We start from the raw sequence: 23,050 nt of genomic DNA on the forward strand, positions 1-23,050 counted from the left end.
GCTAGTAAAGACCCTAAAAAGGAAGACTGCAGACACCTGCATACATTCTGTATGTGATGCAATTCAGATATTTTAGGCTTGAAAATGGGTTTATTCCCTTTTGATTTTTTATTCATTTATTTATTTCTTCTAAGCTCTGTGCCCAGTGTGGGGCTTGAACTCCTGACCCTGAGGATCAAGAATCACATGCTCTATGACTGAGCGAGCCAGGTGGCCCTTGTTTAGTTTTTATAAATGGTAATAGATATACACAGCACCCAGTACAGAACTGAAAGGTAGTAAAAGGTACAGCATCAAGAACAGCTTTCACACCTTGCTGCCAGTTTTCTCTACCTTTTTTCAAAGACGCTGTATTCATATACAGTTGACCACTGAACAATGCAGCAGTTAGAGGTGCGGATACCCCATGTAGTTGAAATTTTGGGAAAATCCACATTCAAATTTTGATTCCTCAAAACTTAATAGATTATTGTTGACCAGAAGCCTTACTGATAACCAATTAACACATATTTTTGTATATCATATACTATATTTTTGTAATAAAAGAAGCTACAGAAACATTTACAGTACTGTGCTATAAAAATTTGCACAGAAGCAGACTAGCACAACTCAAACCCTTTATTGTTCAAGGGTCAGCTGTACCAACATACACTTTGAATATACAGAATGTAAATTTTCCTTTTAACCAAATAGCACATTATACACAGGTTCCTTTCCCCTTCAAAACTACTGAAACATATTTTCCAATATTTTTATTAATTTGCATTAAAAGAAGTGAAAGAATGCTAGGGTGCCTGGATGGCTCAGTCAGTTGGGCATCCGACTTCAGCTCAGGTCATGATCTCAGTCTGTGGGTTCAAGCCCCACATCGGATCTGTGCTGACAGCTTAGAGCCTGGAGCCTGCTACGGATTCTGTGTCTCCCTCTTTTCCTAACCCTCCCCTGCTTGCTCGCTCTCTCTCTCAAAAATAAGCAAATTAAAAAAAAAAGTAAAAGAATGATTACAAGGTACAGAATTACAGAGCAGATATATCATAATTTATTTACTTAGTACCCTCCCAACAGACATTTAGGTGTTTCAGGTCTCTGTTAGTATACCAATAATGGTGCAATAAATAGTATGTGCCATTTTGCATATGCTGAAGTACATAAGATAAATTTCTACAAGTGTCTACACTTCTTTAAAGTATTAATTAATAAATAAATGACACATATCCTTACCAAAAGATTCCACTTCTAGTAAATCTAAGTCCCAGGCTTAGTTTTCACTTGAAAGTGAAAGTTAAGCATAGGTATACGAGAAGTTCCGTCGCTAAACTGCTCAAATGAGTCTCAATTAGTAGATTTATGTGAAGAAAATCCCTGGCCTAAAGATTTTAAATTCTCAAACACACAAAATGCAAAATCTAATAAAATAAACTGTGCTTCAATATTAGTATTGCAGCACTTGGATGAGACCACCCTACTGTAGTTTAAGCTAAAACACCAACAAAACAAAGAAAGGGACCCAAGGGAGGGAAAGAGAAAAGGAAGTCATTCTTGGACATTATCCTCCAGATCATTCTCATTCCCTAGCATATTATCACCTTCACAGGAATTATGTATCTGCACTGACTTTCTCATTAAAAAAAAAAAACCCATACTTCCTCATTTACTTCCAGAACTAAGTAGAATTTTTAGAATGCTATGATACTACTGGGGGAAAAAATGCTACACCTACAAGTATTACCATTAAGCTATTACTTAAAGAAGATCCTGTCATTCATTCTCCCATTTAGGAAGACAAAAAAAACAAACTCTTCACTTCTGATTTGGAATTCAAATGGCAGGTTCAATTTTAAAAATGAACTTTTTTTAAACTACTGTTTCATGGTAAAACATTTTCTTTGAACACTTTGTTTCAAAAAGATAAAAGCAAATACCTGCCAAAACCAAATGATCTGCTTGCTGTTTCTTGTATAATGACGATACACAGTATTTCTCTGCCAATCTGCCAAGTCAACCTCCTGCATGCCACACAACATAACCTGGGAAATGAACACAGTAGCAGGTCACAGTACAGATTTAGTGAAGCGAATAACTATAGGACTGAAATTTGCTAACAAACACTTGTGCACATGGCCTAATTATGTGAACAGCTGCATGCATGACAACTAATATCACAACAAATCCAAGAAAATTTGTAGCAATTTAGAACAAGGATTCTTTGGTACTTTATCTTTTCCATGTTTATTGAACTCACACTGAAAACAACTGAGAGTTTTTATTCTTCAAGAAAAACATTAGCTATGCTAGAAGAATCTCTTACTAAAAATGTATCCCAAATTAGGTGTCCAAACTGTTAAGTTTCAAATGTAAATTTATGGTTCTTTTTTTTTCTTCTTCATCTATGCTATCTTCCATTTAAAGTTAAAAATATACTAATTCCTGTTATTAATTTTTCCAGGCTTTGGGAATAAAATATTCTATGTGAAATTTTCAAATAAGCCCACTGAATTACATAGGGGATGAAAGCTATTTTTGGCATAATGAGGTAGTCCAATACTTCATTTCTCCTAAGTTAACTTTGAGCTATAATGTACACGCAATAAAATGCATGTATTTTAAGTATAGTTAGATGAGTTTTGACAGATATATACACCTATGTAACTGCCACCACAATCAAGATGTAGAATATTCCCATTATGCCTCTTTTTGCAGAGAAAAACACCATCTTTGTCTTTGGCTCTACGTAATCAATGATTTCATCACAGGTTAAGTTTCTGAGAATATCACACATGCACATGCGCGCGTGCGTGCACACACACACACACGACACAATTAACACTCTTCTGCTGTCTCCACCCCCTGCCTCCACCTGTCAACACCATGTCTCTGAGATTCGCGTTCATTATACAATTTATTTATTCTTTCATTTCTTAATGGTCATTTAGGTTACTTCAAATTTTTGGCTCTGATGAATAAAGTTGTGATGAACATTTATGTAAAAATCTTTGTATAAATATATATTTTATTGCACTTGAATAAATACCTAACAGTGGAACTGCCAGGGCATAAGCAGCTGATATATATGTTTAACATTGTAAGAAACTACCAACACGATCCCAAAGTGTTTTCATTTACAGTTTCAATTTGCAGTTTTAATTTCATTTAGTTTTAATTTGCATTTTCCCAATAATGAGTTACAGTTCATGTGTTTACTTGCCATCATAGCTTCTTTTGTGAAGTGGGTCTTTGCCCATTCTAGAAAATTGTTTTTTACGGAGTTTTAAGAGTTAAAATACGTGTGTGTGTGTGTGTGTGTGTGTGTGTGTGTGTGTGTGTGTACACACACACACATACATACACACACTCCCAGTGTGTAGACTGCCTTTTCATTTGCTTAACAGTATCTTTTGAAGAGCAGAAGTTTTACTTTTGATGAAGTCTTTATCCTTTTTGTGTATGTGTGGTTTATTGTTTTGTATTTTTTTTTATTTATATATGAAATTTATTGTCAAATTGGTTTCCATACAACACCCAGTGCTCATCCCAAAAGGTGCCCTCCTCAATACCCATCACCCACCCTCTCCTCCCTCCCACCCCCCATCAACCCTCAGTTTGCTCTCAGTTCTCAACAGTCTCTTATGCTTTGGCTCTCTCCCACTCTAACCTCTTTTTTTTTTTTTTTTTTCCTTCCCCTCCCCCATGGGTTCCTGTTAAGTTTCTCAGGATCCACATAAGAGTGAAACCATATGGTATCTGTCTTTCTCTGTATGGCTTATTTCACTTAGCATCACACTCTCCAGTTCCATCCACGTTGCTACAAAAGGCCATATTTCATTTTTTCTCATTGCCACGTAGTATTCCATAGTGTATATAAACCACAATTTCTTTATCCATTCATCAGTTGATGGACATTTAGGCTCTTTCCATAATTTGGCTATTGTTGAGAGTGCTGCTATGAACATTGGGGTACAAGTGCCCCTATGCATCAGTACTCCTGTGTCCCTTGGATAAATTCCTAGCAGTGCTATTGCTGGGTCATAGGGTAGGTCTATTTTTAATTTTCTGAGGAACCTCCACACTGCTTTCCAGAGCGGCTGCACCAATTTGCATTCCCACCAACAGTGCAAGAGGGTTCCCGTTTCTCAACATCCTCTCCAGCATCTAGAGTCTCCTGATTTGTTCATTTTGGCCACTCTGACTGGCGTGAGGTGATACCTGAGTGTGGTTTTGATTTGTATTTCCCTGATAAGGAGCGACGCTGAACATCTTTTCATGTGCCTGTTGGCCATCCGGATGTCTTCTTTAGAGAAGTGTCTCTTCATGTTTTCTGCCCATTTCTTCACTGGGTTATTTGCTTTTCGGGTGTGGAGTTTGGTGAGCTCTTTATAGATTTTGGAGACTAGCCCTTTGTCCGATATGTCATTTGCAAATATCTTTTCCCATTCCGTTGGTTGCCTTTTCGTTTTGTTGGTTGTTTCCTTTGCTGTGCAGAAGCTTTTTATCTTCATAAGGTCCCAGTAATTCACTTTTGCTTTTAATTCCCTTGCCTTTGGGGATGTGCCGAGTAAGAGATTGCTACGGCTGAGGTCAAAGAGGTCTTTTCCTGCTTTCTCCTCTAGGGTTTTGATGGTTTCCTGTCTCACATTCAGGTCCTTTATCCATTTTGAGTTTATTTTTGTGAATGGTGTGAGAAGGTGGTCTAGTTTCAACCTTCTGCATGTTGCTGTCCAGTTCTCCCAGCACCATTTGTTAAAGAGACTGTCTTTTTTCCATTGGATGTTCTTTCCTGCTTTGTCAAAGATGAGTTGGCCATACGTTTGTGGGTCTAGTTCTGGGTTTTCTATTCTATTCCATTGGTCTATGTGTCTGTTTTTGTGCCATTGTTTTGTATTCTTAAGAAACTTCTGCCCATACTAAGATTACTCTATGTTTTCTTTATAGCTTTCATATTTACATTTATGATTTCATCTTTTTTCATAGACTAAAGTAGGAGTCAATGTTAATTTTCTTCTATATGGACATCTAGTTGATCCAGCATCATTTTAAAAGACTTTTTCTTTCCTCACTGAAAAATAGTAGACTTCTGTTAAAAATCAATTCACAATATATGTGTGGATCTATTTCTGAACTCTCTAGTGTTCCACTGATCTATTTGTGTATCCTTTCAAAAGCATCACACTGCTATAATGACTATGGCTTAATAATAATTTTTGAAATCAGGCAGTGAACATCCTCCAAGTCTGTTCTTTTTCAAAACTGTTTTACCTTATCTAGAGCCTTTGCATTTCTTTGTATTTTTAAAATCAGCTTGTCAATTTCTACAAAAAATTATTCCAGATATTGACTGGGATTGTGTTGAATATACAGATCAATTTGGAGAGAACTGACATTTATAATAGAGTCTTCCAACACATAATATGATGTATCTTCCCATCTATTTAAGTCATCTTTTTCTTTAAAAAAAAAAAAAATGTTTATTGGGGCACCTGGGTGGCTCAGTCGGTTAAGCATCTGACTTTGGCTCAGGTCGTGATCTTGCAGTTTGAGTTTGAACCCCACATCAGGCTCTGGACTGACAGCTCAGAGCCTGGAGCCTGCTACGGATTCTGTGTCTCCCTCTCTCTATGCCCCTCTTCCCAGTCGCACACTGTCTCTCTCTCTCTCTCAAAAATAAACATTAAAAAATTTTTAAAGGTTGGGGCGCCTGGGTGGCTCAGTCGGTTAAGGATCAGATTCTTGGTTTCAGCTCAGGTCATGATATCACAGCTCTGTGGGTTCAAGCCCCACATCGGGCTCAGTGCTGGCAGCACAGAGCCTGCTTGGGATTCTCCCTCTCCCTCTCTAGCTGCCCTTCCCCCACTCATGCTGTCTTTCTCAAAACAAACTTAAAAATTTTTTTTTAAATAAAAATAATTTTTTAAAGGTTTATTTATGTTGAAAGAGAGGGAGGGAGAGAGAATCCCAAACAGACTCTGCACTATCAGCACAGACCCCCATACAGGGCTTGATCTCACGAACCATGAGATCATGACCTGAGCTGAAATCAGGAGTTGGGACACTTAACTCACTGAAACCATGCAGGCGCTCCAAGTCATCTTTAATTTTTCTGAGCAATGTCTTGTGTTTTCAGTACAGAGGTCGTCCATGCCTTTGGTTACATTTATTTTTTTGATGCGTTAGTAAATAAAACTTTAAAATTTCAATTTCTAAGCATTTGTTGCCGGTACATAGAAAATATATACTTGATTTTTTAATTACTGGCCTTCTATCCTACAGTCTTGTTAAATTTACTGTTATTTCTAGTGGTTTTTTTCTTTGGTAGGTTCTTTAGGAGTTTCTAAGTTGACTATCATATGTTATTATCCATGGATAAAGGCCATTTTACTTCTTTCCAGTCTTTATGCTTTTTGTTTCTACTTTTGCTTTACTGCACTGGCTGGGCCAGTGGGGAATATCTGGTATAGTGGGTAATATAAAGGATGAGAGTTTTGCCCCTGCTCCTAATCTCAATATGAAATATTGAAGATACCACCATTCACAATGATGTCAGGGTTTATCTTATTCGTTGATCCTCTTTAACAAACTGAGAAAGTGGCCTTCTATTCCTACTGTGATGAGAGTTTTTATAAAGAATGATTGTTACATCTTCATAGTTGAAACATTTTAACTTGTAAAGGGGCATGATTATCAATAATCATTATTTTCAATAATGGTATACATGCCCATTATTGTGGTATTATTCATGGTTAAGAGAGATGATGAATGGATGTAAAAGAACAATAAAAATCAAGATAAAGCAAAAATAACAACAAAAAAGATCTATATTTTCTCACAGTTCTGTACCATGAACTAAAGGCAAATCAGTAACAATAAGAGCTTTAGTCCCCTTATATGTAAAAGGAAACTAACACATGGTCAAACTATTTCACAGGGCTATGCATGAGACAACTGTATCTACCAAGGGCTATATGAAAGTATGCGTCTCTTCATACCCTTTCAGATCCACTGTCTTAGTTTCATCTCTGCTCTAATGTTGGACTCTGGCTGTAATATCCCTCTTTCACTAGGTGTGCCTCCAAAGTAGGAGCTTTTTTGTTAGTTTTTAAAAAATTTAAATCCAAGTTAGTTAACATATAATATAATAATGATTTCAGGAACAGAATTTAGTGATTCATCACTTACATATAACACCCAGTGCTCATCCCAACAAATGCCGTCCTTAATGCGCATCGCCTATTTAGCCCATCCCCCCGACCCAACACCCCACCAGCAATCCTCAATTTGTTCTCTATATTTAAGAGTCACTTATGGTTTGTTTCCCTTTCTGTTTTTATCTTATTTTTGCTTCCCTTCTCCTATGTTCATCTGTTTTGCTTCTTAAATTCCACATGAGTGAAGAAATCATATGATATTTGTCTTTCTCTGACTTATTTTGCTTAGCATAATACACTCTAGTTCCATCCATGTTGTTGCAAATGGCAAGATTTCATTCTTTTTCATCGCCAAGTAATATTCCATTGTATAGATATACCAAATCTTATTTATCCATTCATCATTTGGTGGACATGTGGGCTTTTTCCACACTTTGGCTATTGTCAGCAGTGCTGCTATGAACATTGGGGTGTATATGCCCTTTTGAATCAGCACTCCTGTATCCTTTGGATAAATACCTAGTAGTGCAATTGCGGAGTCATGGGGTAGCTCTATTTTTAATTTTTTGAGGAACCTCCATCCTGTTTTCCAGAGTGGCTGCACCAGTTTGCATTCCCACCAGCAGTACAAAAGAGTTCCTTCCTCTTTCTCTGCATCCTCACAAACATCTGTTGTTGCCTGGGTTGTTAATTTTAGTCATTCTGACAGGTGTGAGGTGGTATCTCATTGTGGTTTTGATTTGTATTTTCCTGATGATGAGTGATGTTGAGCATCTTTTCACGTCTGTTAGCCATCTGGATGTCTTCTTTGGAAAAGTGTTAAAATAGGAGCTCTTAATGGTATGGAATACTTTAGGTGTATACATTTTGAAGACACAAAATTATTTAATTTTCTTCAGATTCTTAATGAAGTGTGTGATTTAAAAAAAAGATTAAATACTGATATCTTCCATTCTATTCTTCTGATGTGTTTCTGCTAATCTGTGTAGTCAAGCTATTAAGAAAGAGATGTTAGCCAGATTTATAGAGTCTGCATGTCATCCAGGCTCAAAGTCCTTATTTTCATATACTTGTCAGTTACCAGAAGGCAAATTTCTATAAGGGAATATTACTGTATATATAAATCATCATGCTAACTTTTTATATGCACATTTGATTATGGTGTCTTAACAGAGAACCAAAGATGGCTAAAGTTAAAACACTATACCCAAAGGAGGCAGAGAAGAAATACCAAAGACTTTCCCTACAGCCCTGCCTTGTGTTCTAATCTATATGGGGAAAGAAGACTTCAAGAATTCACCATAACTAATCATTAGAGAAATATAAATCGCAACCACAATGGGATATCACCTTATACCCATTACTATAATAAAATAAAACAGAAAATACCAAGTGTGGGCAAAGATGTGAAGAAACTGGAACCTGTGCACACTTTTGGTGGGAATGTAAAATGGTACAGCCACTACAGAAGTGTGGTAGTTCCTCAAATAATTAAACATAGATTTACTATATGATTCACCAATACCACTCCTGAGTATACATCTAAAAGAACTGAAAACAGACTCTCTAAGAGATATCTATAGATCCATGTTCATGGCAGTTTTATTTACAGTAAACCAAAAGGTAGTAGCAACCCAAATATCCATTGACTGATGAATAAACAAAATGTATAGATATATACATACAATGGAATACTATTCAGCCTTAAAAAGGGAAGGAATTCTTACACATGCTACAATATGAATCAACTATGAGGAACATTATGTTAAGTAAATAAGCCAGTCATAGTAAGACAAATACTGCATTATTTCACTTACAGGAGACACCAAGAGTAGTTAAACTCATAAAAGTAGAATGGCGGGGCCAAGAAGGAGAAATGGGGACCTGTATAGAATTTCAGTTTTGCAAAATGAAAAAGTGCTGGAGATTGGTTGCACAATAATGGGAATATACTTAACATTACTGAACTGTACAATTAAAAATATTCAAAATGGTAAATTTTGTCGTGTGTACTTTCCCACATCCCTCCAAAAAAAGAAGCTCTGATATACTTCTAATAAGTCTGAATACAGTTAAGACCACTAAGAACTCATGACTTAAAAAACTGATCTTTGGGGCAACTCACTACTAACCCAGGATTTTATTAAGTTCCCCAAGTTATTAACAAGGTTGAACTCATTCTTCAGGATGGGGGCACTGATTAAGGACTTTGTGCCCATGACATCATCATGGTTTAGAGAACTTAAGACCATCACCCCATGCTGGGATTTTAATACATCCTGAACACTGAGATGGATAAGAGAACTCAAGATTGTGCCACATCATTCAAAAATGTGTGGACATCCTGTAGAAGCGCAAAAACAGTCCCTCCTCCCATTAACATTTTCTAAACAGCATAATAAAAAAGCCCTAACCTCCAATTCTTTTTCATCAAAGTACTGGAGCCACTGAAGAGGAACAACTTCATTAAAACCATCAAGGAAAGCTTTGGTCTGTTCTTGCACTCCTCGAGAAAAACGCCACTCTGTCATTAAACTGAAAATAAAAACAATATTTAAAAATAGTTAATCTGCATGTGAGGTAAAAGCTTAGAAACACCAACTACTTCTAAAATTCCGTCTCTTTTTCCAAATATACCATACATATGTAACATATACATGTTTGTGTGTTTATGTACATAACATGTTTCTCCATGAGGAAATCAGTTCTAGCACATCTGTGGCTAGAAAGGATGCTTTTCAAAATAGGAAGTTCTTTATTTGTCAGTAAGACAGCCACAGTTCAACACTTATTATTTCCTGTTCATGTGTAACAAATAATTCCAGATATTGTCTAACTGACACAGTAAGGGAAAGGCTACAGTCATTCAACAGGTTCTCCTCCCAGCAAACCATTTGCCAAGGGAGACTTGAGAACTCTGACTCAGCCTTGCACAGCGGGGAAAGCAAGGGACTGTCTCGGTAACAGTCTGTCTGCAGGCCATATGCTTAAATGCGGTATGGTCCCTCTGTCTGAGAAGGCTTAAAGCTGGGGAACTGGTTCTTTACATGTTAATTCATTAGAGAGAACACAAAGATTTCCTAAAAGAATAGAAAAGATGAGAAGAAACATTCCGAGGAGACAGATAATGCAGACATACAGGAGGGAAGTGTAATAAAAAGAAGGAAGAGAATCTGTATAGTGACGCAGAATCTATACAAGGGGCCCTGACAGTAGGTGGGTCTGGAGGTCCCTGTGGAAGCAGCACAGACTACTGATGACGAGAAGACACCAGAAACAGCAGACAAAGGGAAAGGCGATTATCCACATTCCTCCCCTTCCAAACGCCTCTTCCCGTGTCCCAAAGGAAGCTGATTTTATTCTCTGCTGAGGCAAACTTTTCATCCTTGCTGCCTCTACAATTTTCTTCGTCAATAACTCACCTTCTTTTGCCCAAGCCCTCAACTCTACCTTCCTACCCCACTTCCCATTTGCCCACATGGATGCTCAGACCATTATTTTCCAAAACCCTCCCTTCAACCCAGTGTTTGCTTTTAACTACTGTCTTTGCTCTTTACCACCACTCCTATTAGAAGAGTACTCTATCCTGTCTCCACTTCTCAGCTCTATTCATCCAAATTTTAAACCACTGTAATGGTCTGGGTTTTCAAGATTTCACTCTGGGGGATAAACAAATCTCTTCACATATGTCACCAAAGAAGTCTCAATTGCCAAGCCCAATGCCCTCTTCAAAATTACTCCTGCTGCATGAACTTCCTGTAACACTGGGTGTTAGCATTCCCAACCCTCAGAGAGTTCTCTGATCTGACAATACCACCGCTCCTTAACTGACTTAGCTACTTTGTTCCTTTCATTGGTTTCACTGGTCCATAAATGTTGGCATCACTGAGCTCTCTGCCTTTTCTTTTCTAGCTCTTTACTACTTAAAGATAATTAACATGTTCAACTGTTAACCAATTCAGAAACCTCAAATATTTCATTTACTAGTATTTCCCCCACTACATGTAATCAATCATTGAATCTGAACTATTCTATTCCTATAATATCCTCAAAAATCCATTCCTTCATTTTTACCTCACCTGTTTCAGGTAGGTCTACAATACCAACTACCAGAAGTTTGAAAGAGCCTTTTAACTATGTTCAGATCTCTAACTACTCCCCGCCCTTCCATCCATCCCTCCCAATTCATCCTCCACAAAGATGCTAGGATTAGCCTTCCAGAAATAATTCTGATCATTTCATCTTAGTTTTCGTTTGTTTTTGATGACTCTCCTATTAGATCAAAAATCCAGGTTTCTTAGACATAAAAGTTTCCCTAGACTAATGCAAATCTGGCTACCATTCAAGGCTCCTAGCTAGCCACTATATCTCCTCTGTGGCTGTAGATTCTTGGGATAAACTAATCCCTTTAATACCTCAATTCCTCTGCTTTTGCTATTTCCCTCCCTCCAAAAAGCACTCCATCTTTTCAGACCTAACATGCAATGCCGTGGGAAAAACTTTCCTGAGTCCTAGCAGAATCAATCCCACTTTGGATTCTGACAGCATTTCATACATCTCTCTACCATTCATTTACTCAGAGATTAACTGCGGTACACTAAAACCAAAATATCACAATTAAAAAAGAATAGTATTTTTACATAATTTTAAAGAGCAAGATTAAAAAAAAAAAACAAGATTAAAGTCTGTTATTGTTTCAGAAACTGAAACAATTAAGCAAAAATTGTTATATTCAAGATTAGATATCAACTCTTATATAACAGGTATTACATGGGCAACTCTTTAAAAACCAGTTATCACCTTAACACAAAATATAAAATATAAAGTAGCAAACTAAATATGGCCTTTATATGATGAAACTTAATCTGCTTTTGATATTTGAAAACATTGACAGCATTTTAAAAATGCTTCAGATGTGCTATTTAATAGCTATTGCTGGTTTCTGTGGAAAGCTTATGGCTTGATTACAAAAAGCCCAGCGCCTTATGGAACTATCTTTGGAAACATACTGTTTTCAAAATGGAAAAAACAATTTAGCTATTTACAATACGAGTAATAAATGCTCACTATATGACAAGGAAGCAAAACAAAAATACCTCAGAGAATATAAAGATACATAAAGAAGAAAATCAGTTATTAAACTGGTTTTCTCCTCTCAGAGAAAACTAATTAAGCAGAAAAATAGGAAGAGGCCTAGAATGCCACACTGGAATAGCTGCATTAACTAAATAGGCAAAGAGACATTAAGGATGTGAAATTGAAAGGCCATAGCAATTTTATGGGTTAAAAAGGGAAGAAAGGATTGTTAGCTATGTCCTTTTGCAAAAGCAATACATCAATTAAACAGTCTTTGACGAAATTACCTCACTTTAGAAATCTATGCCACAAAGACAAAAGCAGCAGATACACACAGCTTTACTTAAGGAAGTTTTCTTTGCCTTTGTTTGTAGTGGCCCAAACTGGACACAATCTGAATGACACTTACTAGCAGAAAGGACTACTATAGAATGGGTATACCATAATTTATCTAGCTATCAGAAAATGTGTTAGGTTGGGGCGCCTGGGTGGCGCAGTCGGTTAAGCGTCCGACTTCAGCCAGGTCACGATCTCGCGGTCTGTGAGTTCGAGCCCCGCGTCGGGCTCTGGGCTGATGGCTCAGAGCCTGGAGCCTGTTTCCGATTCTGTGTCTCCCTCTCTCTCTGCCCGTCGCCCATTCATGCTCTGTCTCTCTCTGTCCCAAAAATAAATAAATGTTGAAAAAAAGAAATTAAAAAAAAAAAAAAAAAAGAAAATGTGTTAGGTCTATCTCTACTGACCTAGAGGATGGAAAAAGCAAGCTAGAGTATGATACGATCCCATTTTTGAAACAAATATCAAGAACATAAAGTCTGAGACGATGATGGCACCAAGAATCCAAGGGTAGTACCATTAATAGAGATAACAAGGCCAAGTAAGGCAATAGGAAAAATAACAGAAAGAAATTTGATTTTAACTTGATTTAGTAGTTGAGGAGTTGACAAACTACGGCCCATGGGCCCAATCCAGCCCATCACCTGTTTTCTGTACAGCATGTAAGCTAAGAATAGTCTTTACTTTTTAAAAATGATTGAGAAAATATTCAAAGATTATCTGACTTGAAAATTATATGAAATCAAATTTCAGAGTCCACAGTAATTTTGTTGGAAACATAGATAGCAACACGTATCTGTTCATATTTTGTCTATATGCTTTTGTGCTGCAACAGCAGAGTGGAATAGTTCCAAGAGAGATTGTATGCGACTCACAAGCCTAAAATATTATCTGGTTCTTTCATGGAAAAGTATGGATCTACCTGGAAATTATTTCGAAAGTTCAGATATTGCTTTATTAGAAAACTGAAGCCATGGTGCCAGTCTATTTAGAGAAGCAGGTTGAATAAAGAACCTCGGAAAAATATCCACATTTAGGAAAAGGAGTTTTAGATAACCATCGTTAAAGAGAAATTAAAGAAAATCCATGAGGTGCAGATCACGGGATTCAAAGGAACAGTTTCAAAACAGAGGCTGTGGTGGGCACTGTGAAAAAAGTTAAAGAGGAAACGTGAGATGGAAGAGGAATCGAGCATTAGATTACTGGTCACGGCTTGGGCTACAGGCTGGGCTTTGCTACTACCGTTATAACAGAGCACCCTAGGTTCTTCATCTAGAAATAATGAAACTGCACAGTCTTTGCAAAGTCCTTTTTAGCACCAATGTTCTATAATTTTTGATCTAGACAAAGATGGGAATGCATATAGCAAGCGGGAGTGGGAAACTGAAGGTCACTATTCTCATTTCTAGAACACTGATTGGTACTGTTGAGAAGAACTTAAATAAATGTTAAGCCATGAGAGGCAAGGGAAGTTATTTTAGTACATTTGAATTTTTTAGTCCTGTGAGAGCATGTTTATAAACTGAGATGAAGATTGAGTAGAGAGCAAATGACAGAAAAGGATACGTGAAAGGGGGAATGAATGTGGAACAGCTTCTCAGAGGAGTGAACGTGGAATCAAATGAAGGGTACAGACAGAGTTGTTAGTTCTGACATGCTTTAGAAGTTCTAGAAATTAAGGCCAACCAAGTATATCACCTTACCCAATATATTCATCTTTGTTCTCTTCAGTCACGAGGATATTGGAACCTCCCAACTTCAGGTCATGTGAAGTAACCTTTCCCAAAATTTCCATGTCAACAGAAAAGTACATTTCTAAGCCACATTCTTCAATGTTGTTGTCTCTGGGTGATAAAAACATATATGGACTAATTAACCAGATATCTAAATTGTCTTCAAGAAAATGCCTTACTGAAAGACAAATCTTCAAACCTTATCCAGATAAGGGAGTTATAAAATTCAGTATCAATAGACTCCAAATCCTTAATAGTCAGTTTTTTGCTTAGCATACGCTTGTAGAATGGTAAAGAGAAACCAGTATCAATAAACTTCCCATGAAAAAGTGCCTGCCAAGAAAAACAAAAAATTTTACTTAAAAATTTATAAAACAGTAATGTTCTTATTCAAAGCACACAGTAACAGAGAAATCATGAGATTTCTCAGGCCATGAGATTTTCACAGGCCAAAATAAGCACTTAAATAAGTAACCAGTGTAAATCATGAAAACCAATTATATAAAATGCTAAGTATGAAAAACAAATGACAGAGTTAAATAGCACTTAACTATATCATGTCCTATTGATAACTATAAGGAAAATAAAAGAACAGTACCAAAACCCCCACTCTTTCCAGTGTTTTATAAATTAAATTAACCTAATTGGATGCAGAAATACAGAAGGAGCCTCAGCACTCCCGTGCACGCACCTGGCAAGACCTCTTCTTCACGCCTCTTCTGACCACAGTTGCCTAAGAGATTTCCAGGACTAACAGCATTTGCTTTCACACCTGCTCACGACAGCCAAAGCAGGAAGCGCCAGATCCCCTCAGCACCCCAATTCTCGCCACCAACTGCCCATCCATCTAAAAATCTAATTCCATTTCTCACACCTCCCCTAACTCCCAAAACCATCTCTATGCTCTACCCTGTGAGGCTCGTGATCCATCAGCAAAATCGCTCATATACTCAAATCATTCTTTGAAGATCCTTTAGCATCTTGCTTAACAAAAATCTAGTGTTTTTCTGAGGACTCCGCTTCTACGTCCTCCCAAAGGGGTGCTGTTTCTCTCCCATCCCCCTGTCACCAGGCCTGGAAGTAAGGCATATGTTGCTCTTCATTACTATTTCCTCCTCCCTAAATCTGCCTGTCTTTAAGCTTATGCCTTCACACTGTCATTGGTGGCTAACCACCCCACCCCTGTCCGCATTTCACTGCTATCATCCCTAGATCTCTGGGTTTCTCCTTGTTACTCCATCAATGCTGTGTTCTTCTGTGCTACCGTCATAAATAATTTTGGACAGTCTAACATCTACAATGATGATTCTCTTACTTTCCTGACTTTTTAGTCCTTTCAGTGATCTTAGTTTTTCATTTAGCTAAACGTTCTTGACATCATACCTTAGATACTGTTATTAGCAACCACTGTATTTCTTCACAAACTCAATTTCAACCACCACCTAATTTGCCAGCTCACTGCCTTTTGCAGTGATACCTGCAACTTTTGACCCCACTGGGATCTAAAAAATACATAGAAACTTATCACTGTTTCTCAGCTTCTCAAAAAAGTTATTTCTCCCCTTATTCAATTTTGATTCCACCATCAGTCATTAAAATTACTCCCTCGTATACCTCCAAACCCAGCTTCCCTTCAATGAATTTCTGGCAAAATATAAAACCCTGCTAAACACAACTCTTAACCTACTCCCTGCCTGTGTCTGGGCGCTGAAACATGCTAGAAATGCATATACAACCATGGTGACTGGTTCATGACCAACAACCTTGAGTGGGAGCTTAGTGCTACCTGGTAATCCTAATGCCCCACTACATTCACTCTCCCAGATGACTATTTCATTCCTCAAATACTTCTTTTCCCCACTCCCACTGAGCCTATGATTTTGCCGTCTATTTCAGTGAGGGAAAAGAAGCCATCAGAAGAGAATTTTTGTGTGTTCCATCAGGTCTGCTCACTATAAGCAACTGAATCTATTTACTGTATTAAGTCATCTATTACTTCTATGTGGACTACACAGATCTCTTCATCTCTCCTACTCAAGGTCATTGCTCCCATAGTCCCTATCTCTTTGACCTCACCAAATTCTTTCCTCTTACTTGGCCATCATCATCTGCAGATAAATGGTTTATTCCCCACCCATTCCTTATTTATTTCTAGACACTGCCCAATTTCCCTAAAAGGAAGCAAACTTCCTTAAAAGGTTTATATTTGTTGTCTCCATTTCCTCTTCCATTCTTTCTGGATTTCACCCCCACCAACCATTCCTCTGTACTGCTCCGGAATGCCTTTCCCCTGGCCAAATCAAATGGTTGCTTCCCATACCTCATCTTGCTCAGCCTACCAGAACCGAACATAGCTGATCATCTTCCCTCATCTTCTAGCAAGGTTCTTATTTGAGTCTCCTACCTCCTCCACGGCCTTGGCTCTTTTGCTGGTTCCTTCTCATCTCCTTGACCTGCAATGTCCTTAACCTTCTTCTCTGTCCACACTTATTCCTTAAAAGATCACAAAGCCCTATCTATCTAGATACCCTCTCATCACCAGACTTCTATATCCACCTACTCTACATCTCCATTTGGATCTATAGGTATCTAAAACTTAACAAACCAAATCCAGTTTCTTGATTTTTCCCAATCCCCCAAATTTGCTCTTGCCACAGCTGTGCCACCTTAGGAGACAGCCACTGCAACCAGACACATTTTGACGCCATACTTGACTCTCTCACACTATGCATCTAAGCTGTCTGAAAACCCTGTTAACTCTAACTACAGAATATATCCCCGAATCCAAACCACTTCTCACGACGATCTCAACTGCTACACCACTTAAGTCCAAAGCCACTATCATCTCTCACGTGGATTGTCATAAATGGTCTCTCTGCTTCTACTGTTGCTCTCCTCTGCATGCAATTATAGTCTCTTTCCTACACAGCAGCAAGATAAATTTCATAAAAGCTAAGTCAGATCATGTTATTTTGATCATGTTATTTCCTGCTCACAACCCTTAAGTGAATTTCCTAGAGGTCCCACACAGTACCTTTCAACCCCATCTCCCACCACATTCTCTCTCATATACTCTGCTCCAGGCATGTCATTTCCCAATCAAAAATGTAACTACACTTTGGAGACTTTTTCTTGCTCTTCCTTATGTCTAGAATGTTATTCTCCAAGATATATGCATCATTCAATTCTTTGCTTTCACTTTTATGTTCATGTGTGAACCCTCAGAGAGGCCACTTCTAATCGTGCCATATAAAAAAGCAACACTCCTTGTCCCTTGGCACATACTTATGTGTTATTCTGTATTTGTTATGTGTTAACCCTTCTAACAGAAGGGTTAGAGAGAGAACGGGGACAATGTCTTTTTATCATGGTCTCACCTCTGTCATACTACCACGCTATAGTAGGTGCTCAATAAATATTTGCTGAGTGAATAAACAGGTAAGAAAGTACAAATACAAACACTTCTGAAAACACAACAGTTCCACACCACAAGAGCTTCTGTAAAGCTCTGAAAACTCCCAGCACATCAGTCAAGTCCAAATGTTATACAACTCAGATTTTCCTTTTACACAAAAGTAGTCACACTATAATTATGCTTTAATTTATAAAATAAAAGGACTTTTAAAGACCAAAAGGCGCCTGTTTCCGATTCTGTGTCTCCCTCTCTCTCTGCCCCTCCCCCGTTCATGCTCTGTCTCTCTCTGTCCCAAAAATAAATAAACATTGAAAAAAAAATTAAAAAAAAAAAACAAAGACCAAAAGGCTACATCAATAATCCTCGTATTCATAATCTTGATTTCATATAGGTACTCAAAAAATAAATTGTATTTTGGTATTCTCCTTTCTAGGCAGACTTCCTTGGTAACAAAGTTTGGGAATATATATAAGGGATAATGCGGATCATTTTTTAGTCTTCTCTACAATACTTTTGAGATAAACAAGTTTAAGTAAATAAATGAATAAATAAATAATGGAAAATCAGGACTCACCATAGCAATAAAGCGGCCAATAAAACAGAAGTACGAAAGATGGTCTGGATTAATGGTTGAGGCTGGATTTATTTGTAGACAATAGTTGTTCTTGCCAGCATACTCAAATAAGCAATACATGGGGTTCAAAACTTCATGTGAAAGCAAGAAAAACCATTCTCTAAAAGAAAAGATAATTTTTTAGCTTTCATACATACATGAATTTAAAAACAAACCTAAATACACCCATGTACATATCATACCTCTGCTCAACAGCCTGTAGTAACTTGGCTGCCCAATTCCTCAGCCCTCCAGTTAAGTCTTCCTATGATCTGGCCCTCCAGTCAGTTACCTGCAGTTCTTATGATGCCAGACTACAAACTCAGTGCCACTCACAGGTAACATGCTTATTTTTATGCCATACTTTCATCTGGCTATGTCTCCTCAGTGTCAAGCCAGCCTATGTAGGTCCCACTTTGTCTTTCAGCACAACGTAGATCCATCCCATTTAAGCAACTTTTCGAAGCAATTTTCAACATATTTATTTGTATCAATCACTGAGTACTCTGTGGTATTGTGGTAACAACCACAATATTATTCATTTTCCTATACATGACCTGCCCATCCACTAGACTATAAGCTCCTCAAAAGCAAAAGCCACGTCTTTACATATATTTTTGTAACCGACTCATAGGCATTTTAGGATCTATACGCAATAGGCTTTAATAAGTATTTGCTGTTGATACTGACAGACACCGCACTGATGCTAAGGAACGGTTTTTATTGTCAATGTATTACAAATGAAACAAAAATTTAAAAGATGAAACCTTTAAATGTGATAAGCATTCTCTAACTTTTTACCATCAATTTTGCCTCATGTAGCAAAGTCCAATACATATGAGATCCAAATTGATGAGATTAATAATTTACATATCAAAATAAACCCAATTTGCAAGATTCTCTTCAACAGTAATTGCTTCTAAAGCAGGGTTCCAAGCTCAAATGCTTACAGTGATTAGCAAGTGGCTTCCTTCTGTACACAGCCTCCAATTCTCTACCTAGCCCCAATCTCCCATTCTTCACTGTATCCCTAATAAAAGTTATTACCAGTTTTAAGGAAGAATTATTTCTGGGCATGTAATCATTGTCCTTAGATGACAGGGGAATGGTGGGCACAGAGTGAAGAGTGTATACTACTCTATAGGACTGAATCAGCTACTCAGATTCAGCCAATTGATGCCACGTGAGAAGCTGCCAACATGGGTCTACGGTTTTTAAAGAGAACCCAGAAATCTTGATTCTTAAGCATAATTTAGTGATTTTCTTTAATGTATCAAATAATTGAAAAAAATTTTTTAAATCACAGTGGGGGCCATTACTAGGCAGGCTAGATCTGGCCTGGAAGCCTTTTTACAAACACTGTTCTAAAGCTTTAAAAATACAATCTCAGAAACTGTCTGACAGAGAAGGCAGTCTTTCCCTGAACAAAATCAACTAAGAAATGATAAACACTAACCCACAAAACTAAATCCAGTCCCAACATAGTAGTTGAACTAAGTGACTTCCCACTGTGACAAGGCTGAGGTAAGACATGTCCCCAGGGAAAAGGGCTGACGGATCTGTGAGAACGTGTTTAGACACAGAAAAACCAGAAATAGAATTTCCAGTTGCGGCAGATCACTTTTAGCAAACTAGAAGCCCAGAGAAAACGGAATACATTTAAAAGAAGAATGTTTATGTATAACATGGTATCTGACCTATATACCCTGACATTAAAAGAAGAAAAAATTCTAATTAATAAGAGGTGGAAGAGTTCACTTTCAACATATCCTTTTCTATACTTTCTAATAAACTAAAGAGATATAAGAGGTTAAAAAAATTATGAGACAACAGATGAGCTAGCAGAGCCTAGAGAAGAAAATGAAGAAAACAGTAAAGCCACTAATGAAGAAAAATCACATTAGAAGCAACAAAATGTAGGGCAGTACTGCAAACAGTGACATGAGGATAGGTTTGAGAAAATCAAAACAAAATAGAAAAGCACAAAGATAAAAATAATCAGAGAAAAGATGACAGACAGGTAGGACTGACGAAGAAGATTCCACATACCCATGACTGATGTTCCTGAAGAAAAATGGAACAAATGGAACAGAAAAAATATTCAAAGACATAATAGAAGAAAATTTCCCTTAAATTAAGAAAGATCTTAATAGGTTCCTAAGAAAAGATATAAAACAATCAACAATTAATGAATTAATGAACTTCAAGGAAAAGGACTGTGTGGGCATCCAAAGAAAAAAGTTTCCTATAAGGTGCTGGCTTTCCACTTCACAGTGCTGTACCATTCGATGCTAGAAGACAGTGAAGCAAGGTCTACAGAGAAGAGGACAAACTAGTGTTGCATAAGACATTTATATCTAGTGACGTTGTTTATATACAAAAGCACAAAAACACATTTTCAAATATGCAAAACTAAAGGAGTATATCACCCTTGTAAACTCTTGAATAAACCAAAACTAATACATGAATCAAAATTAAGAATTTGGGAATAAGAAAATCATACTATGGAGTAACTGGCTAAATGCATTAAAATGTCAAAATATAAAACTAAACCCAACCAATGAGGTAAGTATGAGTGCAGACAAGAATAGGAGTATTATAAAGTCAGACATTTTAAAAATAACACATTTCATTTCTAACGTCTACCTTCCTTTTTAATGTCTGAAAATTTCTGAAATTGAGATAAATCAAAATAGATGTAATATGAACATTTAGTTTCCTTTCTGAAAAAGCTTAATAATAATTCACTGGATGAGAAAATATGCTAACTAACCAAATCTGGTAACTCCACATATATGCTCCCACCTATTTCTGTTTTTGTTCACTGTACTAAAGTTGTGATTTTGTAATTCTGTACAACTATGACATATTGGTTTAAAAGATGTGTTTCTATGAAAAGCAAGTTTAATTCTTTTAAAAGATTTAAGGAAGGTGTGTTCTGCTGAAAAATAAGTTGCTTTCAAATTAGGTTTGGGTGAAGCAAACATTTTTTAAGGTTTTCATTAAAAAAAATTGAAATTAAAAGGATTTCCCATCATATTGCTTCACATTTTCTGTTAACAATGTATTTCATAAATGTAAAACTATTCTCAAAAGGATCCATACTGGATTAAAACACAAACATAAAACCAACATACACTGTTAGAATAGTAAAAACCTTATGCATGTTGATCTATTAATTATGATATCTGCATACAATATTATGCAGACATTAAATAAGAGTATCAGTGCCATTAAAATAAAGGAGAGTATTATCTCCATATATGATAGGAAAATATGTCGATATAAAATGATAAAATCAAGTTACTACAGCTGTTAACAGCTGTTAAAAAAAAAACCCAAAAAACAGCATATGTACTATATCACACACACATACAAATTTATTTCTATGCAGAGAAAATGTAAAGGATAACCAAGACAGGAATAATAATGGTTACCTCTAGAATTGTGCTAATATTTTAATTTTTGTTTCTAAAAATAACTCTGGATTGCTACTGAAAAAATGTATCTTTTCAAGAATACATCCACTACAATGGAGATATATTTATTGCAAAGCAGATATGTGTTTTTATTTTACCTTGCTAGACCACCATAATCAAGTCCTTCTTCTCCTCTAAATATTACATATAATCGTCTCCTCAAGTCATAGGGTTTTAATGCCATAATCTAATTAAAAACAAAAACATGGATATTTTAACACTCATATACAGTGCAAGTTTCTTCCAAAATCATTCAACTTAAATTTCATTTGTATTTCCAGAATTATACATTTCCTTATCTCATACAATGCCTTTAATTAAAGAGATCTATTGATGTGTTCCACAAACCAGTAGAGATGTACCTTACTCTTATGCCTCCTGTGATTCACTTTCTAAAATCTCTTTCCCCTCTTCTAGTATTAAATGGTAGTTCTACTTTGGGTTAGTGGCAAGAGGAAAAGTGACACAGAAAGTTTTTAAGCTTAGAAAATATTCAGTCCCCTGTCACTCTCCAAATTTTACCAAAATCTTGTAAAAGCTGACTTATAAATTTTTGTAACTAGCAACATTTGATGAGAAGAGCTTGTTGTAGGTCCTGCTTATACCACGGATTTCATTTATCAGTAGGAAAGGAACTCAGCTAAAGCAAAGAGTTATTTACAGATACCCAATTTTCATAGTCTTTAATGGCTTACATTAACGATACTAGTAAACAGGCTTTACTTTTGAATAAAAATGAATTATTCCACCACACATATGATAAAACCTAAGCCAAGACTGGCGTGTCTGGGTGATGGCACAGCTTACCAGCAGGACTTCGCTTGGTAGGCAACCATGCACATCAAATTGACCATGATTCTCCCCACACCAGAGGACAGAGCAAAGTAAATCTTCCATGAACTTGGATGTATACTTACTAAAATAAAGCTCAAACAGAGCTTAGAACAAGCTAAGAATTTATTAACTCAAACCAAAAACTTAACTCAAACCAAAAAATTTTTTGATAGTAGCTATATTAAATATCATGCCCAAATTCCAACAGCTAGTAAAATTCAGCTAGGATCTGAATATTGTTGAGTCTGGAATGCTGTTATTCTATTTGGGCTTGTTTATGTAAAAGTCCTTGTGTGCCTGTATACAAAAGGAATTTTAGTTTATCATTGTAATACCGGGGGGCAGGGTATGAGCATGCTCAAGTGGGGGAAGGGCAGAAAGAAAGGGAGAGGGAGAATCTTAAGCAGGCTCCATACTGAGTGCAGAGC

The 23,050-nt window shown here is 36.9% G+C and overlaps 1 protein-coding gene across 8 annotated transcripts in view; it reads right to left on the bottom strand.

The window, feature by feature from the left end:
* WWP1 (WW domain containing E3 ubiquitin protein ligase 1) overlaps nucleotides 1–23,050 on the bottom strand; it is a 147,716-nt gene that overhangs the window by 14,896 nt on the left and 109,770 nt on the right. For all 8 annotated transcript variants that reach the window (XM_040487457.1, XM_040487455.1, XM_040487453.1 and 5 more), the window contains 6 exons: nucleotides 21,887–21,975; nucleotides 18,271–18,430; nucleotides 14,481–14,614; nucleotides 14,252–14,392; nucleotides 9,554–9,674; nucleotides 1,923–2,027 (listed from right to left, as the gene is read on the bottom strand). In XM_040487457.1, the coding sequence (XP_040343391.1) occupies nucleotides 1,923–2,027; nucleotides 9,554–9,674; nucleotides 14,252–14,392; nucleotides 14,481–14,614; nucleotides 18,271–18,430; nucleotides 21,887–21,975 (750 nt within the window). The remainder of the gene's footprint in view (nucleotides 1–1,922; nucleotides 2,028–9,553; nucleotides 9,675–14,251; nucleotides 14,393–14,480; nucleotides 14,615–18,270; nucleotides 18,431–21,886; nucleotides 21,976–23,050) is intronic.

The sequence above is a fragment of the Herpailurus yagouaroundi genome, unplaced genomic scaffold, assembly GCF_014898765.1.
Source record: "Herpailurus yagouaroundi ecotype Mexico unplaced genomic scaffold, PumYag 165, whole genome shotgun sequence".
Lineage (NCBI taxonomy): Eukaryota > Metazoa > Chordata > Mammalia > Carnivora > Felidae > Herpailurus > Herpailurus yagouaroundi.